General features: G+C 35.0%; 2 protein-coding genes across 2 annotated transcripts; one reads left to right on the top strand and one right to left on the bottom strand.

The window, feature by feature from the left end:
• Positions 1–297: 297 nt before the first annotated feature.
• LOC134250079 (E3 ubiquitin-protein ligase TRIM71-like) lies at positions 298–3,083 on the bottom strand. Its single transcript, XM_062732432.1, has 2 exons — positions 3,046–3,083; positions 298–2,787 (listed from the first exon to the last, which is right to left on the bottom strand). Exon 2 carries the CDS (start codon positions 2,773–2,775, stop codon positions 1,078–1,080), a length of 1,698 nt encoding a protein of 565 aa, XP_062588416.1. The 5' UTR covers positions 2,776–2,787; positions 3,046–3,083; the 3' UTR covers positions 298–1,077.
• Positions 3,084–3,611: 528 nt separating this feature from the next.
• Positions 3,612–7,517, top strand: LOC134250088 (kinetochore-associated protein 1-like; the record flags this gene model as incomplete). The annotated part of the gene is made up of 8 exons (XM_062732442.1): positions 3,612–3,692; positions 4,324–4,443; positions 4,633–4,708; positions 4,813–4,877; positions 5,453–5,548; positions 5,668–5,693; positions 6,595–6,696; positions 7,259–7,517. Coding segments are annotated over exons 1-8 (825 nt in total), but the record flags the coding sequence as incomplete, so codon positions are not given.
• Between the last annotated feature and the right edge of the window lie 303 nt (positions 7,518–7,820).

Here is a 7,820-nt window from a genome sequence, read left to right as displayed (position 1 = left end):
AAAATTAAATAAAGTACTGACCTAGTTAATTTTTTTTTTTTGTTTGTTATTTAATATTTTGTCTCAAAAGTGAAGTTTTTGTGGCCTTTGTAAAGGTCTACAAATGACCCTCAGAAGCTCTAAGAATGCAGGATTTTGCTCCATTTATTTAAAAATTTTCCGGGGGGGGCATGCCCCCGGACCCCCCTAGAATTCTCGCGCCTCTGGCGCTCAGATCGAGCCTGCGGCTCTCATTTTTCCCCTTTACATATAAAACGGTAGTAAAACAAAATAGCTAGATAAATCCCTGTTACATACATACAGCACACATCAACATCAAAACATCTCTATTTGTAGGACCTAATAAAGTACATCCTGGTCCAAGACAAGCCCAACTGTGTACAGGATGCCCTGAGTGTAATGGAGGCCTATGGTAACACCGAGTACCAACAGGAAATCTATCTCTTCAAGTGTAGACATCTGATTCACAAAAACAAGGCAAGATTACAAAGTGATTACTGTCTAACATTTGATGATTTCCCTGTGCAAGTTCATTAAATGATATGAAAAATTAGGTAATATATTGGATAAAATATGATAAATAAAACTTTTGGGTATATCTTAGATATAATTGCTGGAAAAAATATTTTTGTGTGAAAAAAAATATAGCCACTATGAAAAAGTTTTCCTCAAATAATGCATTGGAAATCTTGTCAAATTTATTTCGCAACTTTAAAATTTAGAAGAAAAGATTCTTTCAAATTGGGTTTGAATTATTTTGGCAGTTTTAAAAAAATTCTTAGATAGTGCTTTGTGTATGGAGAAATATCCTAAAACCTTATGTTTTTTTTTATAGTACAGCCTATATTGAGCAAAACAAACCGTTTTCAGAAGCATACATTATAAAACACATCAAAGCTTAACTTATTTTCAATGGATATCCATTATTTTTTAATGGTAAAAGATATTATTTGATAATAAGACTGATATATATATTATTACAAGATTCCATAGTTAAACCATACTGATAAATCAGTTACATGTATATTACATACCTCTAATTCTACAACACAATAATGTAAATCACTGCAGATAGATCTACATATATTTGATTTTCTTCACTTGTTTATTTTCCAATTGAGCAACAAACAGATTGTCATTTGTATCTGTACACAGTCCCAAGGGATAACTCAGTCCACAGTCTATGTAACAGAGGAACTGTCCATCCTGGTCTATGATGTGGACACAATCATTGTCAATATCAGCTGTAAGGATGTGACTCTGACTGTCTGTGGCGATTCCTTGTGGATAGAATGGTTTGTTCTTTGGAGCAGGAGTATGTCCAGTGTACCTGAATCTCAGTTTCCCGGCCAGACTGACCACCACTACTGCTTTAGCGTCACTATCAGACACACAGATATCCAGGTTCCTGTTCTCAGTAATGTATCTTAGATAAAGAGAACTAGGTGAATAGAGAGGTTTACCTTTATCATCAAACTGAATGGTTTGTTTCTCTGTGGAGCCAGAGTAACGGACAACTTTTGTTTGTTTGTTATCATCACTGTTCATGATAACCAGGAGGTCACCAGAGGAGGTACTACAGACACCTTTAGGTTTCCAGTTCTGTAGTCTGATCACCTCCTCTATCTTCTCATTCTTCACAATGTTCACAGTTCTATCACTGACAAAGTAATTAGTATAAACTAGATCTCCACTTTTTGTCACTGCTATGTCATATGGTATTTTCCCTGACTTGGTTGTGATTGACTTGAGTAGTGATCCCTGATTGATGCTGTAGAGTTTCATGATGCTGTCAGATCCACTTGTCCAGATTTCTACATCACTCAGACAGGCCACATTGTAAAGTCTATCATACCCAGTGTCTATGGTGGTGACAGTCTTTGGTTCATCAAGCAGTTGTTTGACTGGAGGAGAGGATCCAGCTTCTGGTGATTTCTGTGTTGTCTTCATGTTGTAGCCATGTTTATCTGATGTTAAAGAACTTGATGACAAGACTCCAAACATTTTACCAAGTTCTTTGCTTTTGATATTTCCTGGAATGAATTTAGGTAAAAATGGAATGACTTTGTCAGGAAGATTTCTGTATCTTTTCACTTGGGATGTGACACTGAACAGTTTTGACATGTCATTGTTGTCTATTACAGTTTCCATTGAATTGATTTCATCCTTGATGTCAGACATTGTCTTGTTTATTTCATCCAGATGTTTCTGTAGAGTTTGTAACTGTGTGTTTTTCATCTCATCAACTTTAGCTTTAAGTTTCTTGACAAGTTTGTCAATTTCTCTGTGCCAGTCCTCTCCATGTTTTGTTATGGCTGTTGAGAGATCTCTATATTCCTTTTCTAACTGACTCATTCTGTTTTGTACATCAGAGGCAATGTCCTGGTAGGTGGGATAAATTTTATCATTTAATTCATTTCTTTCTTTTGTAATCACTTCCTTTATTTCGTCCAGAACTCGCAAGATTTTAGATAATTCATGACCTAAATGTTGATTAGATTCAAGGCAGCTGATGCAGACAGGAATGTCACACTGTTTACAGTACATTTCACATTGTTCCTTGTCGTGGGACTTACATTTAGGATGGAGGGGAGTGGATTTCCTGTCTTTGAAGTCAACAATTTTATGAGGTTTTGAGAGATCAGCAGAAAAGTGTTCTCCCACACAGGCCTTACACAGGTTGACAAGACATGTATCACAGTGCATCTGTACCACAGCGGTCTCACACAGGTCACATCGCATCACATCCTGGGCACTGGTACGGGGGTCCATCATTAGGTTTTGTGACTGAAGCATTAAAAATTTAACAAAAATGATTATACATCTATTGACTGAGTTGGAGTCCAACATTTATTTATTTTTACTGCAGCAACACAGTTTGATAGAGAAAGTCGGTAAATACACATGTAAATATTCATTATATTACATGTACAATGTTGATTGAATCTTGGGAATTAAATTTTGTTCCCATAGTTAAAGACTGTACTACTGAATTTTCAATGACTCTCAGCTGTAATGCATAGAAATACTACAAGAGTTTCCTACCTGACTTCAGTAATGGCGTCTGTCCTTGATCGATCTCCCAGTGCAGTCTATCTGTATATACTCTGATCATGTGACACACCTGTGTTATCTACCTGTCAGGTGTTTATACTTCTTGGTTAGCAGGGGATTTAAATACCTTCAACAACTGCTTGAAATGTAGGGGTTATGTAGATAACTTCATGTCATTTTTATATGTAAACTGAATGATTTTTTAAAATTATTTTCCTTTAACAACCAAAGGAATCTGAGGTGCAGTTCAGTTTTGAAAAAAAAGAAGACAGAATGGAATCTTAAAAACAGTTATTGAACTCTTATAATTATATGTTCTCCTCTAAAATTGCTGGACCACAAATAATAATTTAAAGTAACTGTTACAGCATTTTAGCAAGTATGATGCCAGAAGAGGAATTGAGTCATATTTTTACATAGAAATATAGTGGGGGGATATAAAAAGAAAAAAAGAATCTTTTAAAGAGCAACAGACATAAGCTATGTTGAATTAATAGTGTTACTGTATAAGGAAAGATATTCCATTGTAATAAAGATTCAAGGATTAAGTTGGGGTTATGATTGAGCCTTCTACCAAAATTGTGAAATTCATGGCCCCCAGGGTCAGGAGTTTTAGTGCTAGTGTGAGGAAGTTCATAGTAATGTCTGCCTCTTCCAAAAATGTGATTTTCATAGCCCCTGGGTCAGGGGTTCTGGTGTAAGAGTGGGGCTGTATTGATTATATAGTAATATACTCTTTGAAAATCTTCTCTGCCCCTGGTTATTATTTGAACAAAGGAAGTGCATAATTATGATAAGCAAGAATGCCTCTTTCAAAATTTGGAAATCATGAATCCAGGGTCAAGGATTCTGATGAAAAAGGAGGGGGTGTTATTGCTTATAAGATGAAAAATGCACAATTTCTTTCAAAATATTTTTCTCTACCCCTGATTATAAAGTTAAGAAACAAGAGTTTAGTTTTGTTGAGCAAGGGTACATTTACAAAATTTTAAAAATTAGTTTCCCAGGGTTTCTGGTGTTTCTTGGGAGTGGGGATAGGGGGAGAGATTGACAATATAGTAAAAATGTGTGGATTCTTTGAAAATCTTTAACTAATTGCATAGATATGATGATGAGTGTACCTCTTCCAAATTGTGTCTTTATGGAAATAGTGGGTTTATTTTATGATCCTCTAAATTGTTGTACTCGGTGACCATGAAGGCCCTAGGGTCTCTTGCTTATTTAAATATTTCATGAGATCATTATGATATGTTTGTTTTCTGTTGACAGTTATACGAGTGTATGGAGCTGCTGAGACAGTGCCCCGCCCACATGACCTTGACCTGCTGTCGTCACCTGATAGGATTCGTCATTGTTCACCTGAAAGATCCAGTCATCTTTGATAAAAATGTAAGTTCTAGCTGTGGTGGAAAACCATTTGTAAATTTTAGCAAAATTTTAATTTAAATCTTTAATTTAAATTTTTGATTAGGCTAAATTACTATAAAAACTGAAATGAGGATACCACAAAGCAGAAGTGTGTTGGCCCTAGAACTTTAATTTCAGTTTTATGTAGCCTTATATAAATATTTATTTCAGGTGTGCTTCATCAGAAAATGGCTGTTGTGTGAGGCTGGCATTTACCTGATCAAATTCATTATCAGCAGAATTCCAGGTCTATATCTTATGTCCACTTTTTAAAATACAAAATGGGAAAAATAATCAATCCATTAAGAATAAAAGATTTTGATTATAATATATTTGTTCTTTTTTTTTCAGATCAATTTGAAGTTGAGGATTTAGAGTTCTTACTGTTTAATGTGAAAAATGTCCATGCATTGCTGGTATGTTTTCTTCTATACATTCACTGTCTAGTAGGCTGTTTATACAGCTTTCTATTATGTAAGGAAGCTGACAATTTGTCAAAATATCTTTATACAAATTGAAACTGCCTTTTTGTTAACTCATACCGTAAATCTGGAAATTTTTGCTGTAGATAAATTTTTAGCAAATTTGCGAGTTCATTGCATTCGCAAAAATGTTTTTCTTAAAAATAAATTACCAATAAGAAAATGTAAACAAAGCAGTGGTAATTCGCAAAATTTTGAAACGTACAAATTATTTAACACCGTTTTGACCCGAATTTGTAAAATAAAATCGACGTAAAAATTTCCAGATTTACGGTATAATATGTACATGTAGTTCTATCTTTCTATCATAATTGAAGGCATGTTTTAATAAACAATACAGAACTTACATGTGTACCTATTTGTTGCTTTCCTTTTGTTTAAAATATTGTATGACATTGATGGTTTTAGAGAAATATTTAGAAACAAGGTGAAATTATCAGCATACAGAACTGTTTTTCATTGTGACAATGTCAAAATGTTAAAATCCAGTTTGTATATTCATATTTCAGAAAGAATTTTCCATTTATCTAACACTGGACCAGTATGTTAAATCAGACATAAGAAGGAAAACCCTGCATACTTACATGGGGGACTTCTTCAAAAAGGTAATTCCCTAAGCCACAAATTCATTTCTGGCATTCTTGAATGTCATGTACTAGTATTTTTTTTACTGCATTTATAAATTAAATTTTTTAGAAAAAATACACAAACTATTTTTCATGAGAACAGAAATTGGACTGAGGCTTACAGGTGTGTATTGTGCTACATTGTAAGAGAAACAAATGTCAGCATATCTAATCTGATAACCCCAGTGGCATTCAGGACAAGGAAACACTAGGTTACAGTTTGTAATTTATAATGCAAGAAATATAAAATGTAGAGTTATGCAGGGCTCTCACACCACTTTTTGGGACTGGGGCCGGGGCCGTTCAAATTGGGAAAATTATCGTCATTTTGGGAAAAATTGGATATTAACCAAAATTCATTTTTAAAAATCCTCAAATTTCGCTTTTCAAGCATTTTGTCATCAATTTAACTCTGGTTTTTAATAAACAGTTTAACAGAACAAACATGGATACGTAGGCTATAGTATTTATGAAAGTATTTGTTATTACTATCTTTGAGTGCTGATGATTACGGTTATGTCTTCTAGGTGACATGCAGTCGCCAGTCACATAGTCCCGAATTTCCTCAATCACATGGACAACTTTGCTTACCAATACAGCGCGAGACTGAACTTGCCGAAGCGTGGGATTGTTTCTAGGTGCAGCTTACTAATGTTTAAATGAAATGTCTCTTTTTGAAACCAAAATGATGTTTTTTGTCGAAACTACATGACAAGATACTCTGCACTCATAGTTAGTACACATTTTTGTAAAAACAATAACGAATGCATTTGGCGCGAACTAATAAAATAGTGGTACGGTTTCACTTTCATTTGCAAACGTGTTGTTTGTTGTTTTTTTTTGGCGATGAAGTTTCATGGACTTTTATTTTTTAATTCATATTTTGCTATGGAAATTGGGAAATTTACACCTTTCTTTTGAGAAAAAAGGTACCTTTTTTGCATTGGGAACGGGGCCGAATATCGGCCCCAGATTTAGAGAATCGAGAGCCCTGTTATGTAATACTGTGGAGCTTTATGTTTCAGACTGGCAGAGATATTACAGGTGTCTAACATTGAAATGGAAGGGGAGATGATCATGCAGGCTGCTAAAAAAGGAGAAATTAAAGACGTCCTCAGAATCTGCAAGTATGTTCTAATAATAGTACTGTATACAGGGAAATTTTCGTTCCCGGTTTATTTTCGCCCCTTTCGCCCTGTCCTCATTTGGGCAAATTTAAAACGGGGCGAAATGAAATAATACACATAATTTCTGTAATAAAACTATGAATGGGCGAATTTAAAATTGGGCAAAATTTCTTGCAAGTGTGGAAGGGCGAAAAATAAATGGGGCGAAAATAACCCTGTATACAGTACTCTGTATTACATGTATATATTTATTGATAACATTTTGAGAAGATATTTGGTAAATCTTATTCTCTTACCATTAACACTGTAAAAAGACAATCTTACGGAAGATATAAATCATGGTATCATAATTTACAGAATTCATTTTGATTGTGCTTTCTTAAAATTGTCTTTAATTTGGGCTTCTTCTTACAAATAATCTTAATAACTTCAAAACTGAGAAATGAATATCAGTTTTAATAACATTTAAAAGATTTTTTGAAAATGTACAGAGTTTTAAGTTGAGACAATAGTATCAAGACCCTTGAGTCTTTTGTCTAAGATATGATTGTTTGTGACTTAGGAAACTACTAGACTCGGGTCCCTCAGAGAAGACGGCTGAGATTTTCTACAACGTGGCTTTGGTTCTACAAGAAGTATTAAGTGAATCAGAGAATGGAGTAGAGAGCCTGAGGAGCTTACCTAAGATCACACATCAGCTAGTGTGTCAGGCCATGAACATGTGCTCACCGAGTCTCTTACCAAGTCTGATCACGCTCAGTAAAGTGACAAGTCTCTGTGAAGCTGTAGACAGTCAATGTGAGGCAGCCAGCACCTGTCAGGTGAGTTAACTGTCTGTCAGGTGACGGCCAGCACCTGTCAGGTGAGTTTACTGTTTGTTAGGTGACAGCCAGCACCTGTCAGGTGAGTTTACTGTCTGTTAGGTGACGGCCAGCACCTGTCAGGTGAGTTTATTGTCTGTTAGGTGACAAGTCAGTACCTGTCAGGTGAGTTTACTGTCTGTTAGGTGACAAGTCTCTGTGAAGACTGTCAATGTGAAAATGTAGACAGTGAATGTGAAACTGTAGACAGTCAATGTGAAGATGTAGACATTCAATGTGAAACATTTTGTAAAAATACCTGTT

This window comes from Saccostrea cucullata, unplaced genomic scaffold (genome assembly GCF_032062105.1).
Source record: "Saccostrea cucullata isolate Sc308-1 unplaced genomic scaffold, CSIRO_AGI_Scuc_v1 ctg13536, whole genome shotgun sequence".
Lineage (NCBI taxonomy): Eukaryota > Metazoa > Mollusca > Bivalvia > Ostreida > Ostreidae > Saccostrea > Saccostrea cuccullata.
The sequence above is the reverse complement of the archived record's forward strand: the minus strand, read 5'-3'. Positions and strand labels throughout refer to the sequence as shown.

Bases quoted from the DNA above. Each gene is read 5' to 3' on its own strand.
- LOC134250079 (XM_062732432.1), bottom strand. From the start codon at position 2,775: ATGATGGACCCCCGTACCAGTGCCCAGGATGTGATGCGATGTGACCTG.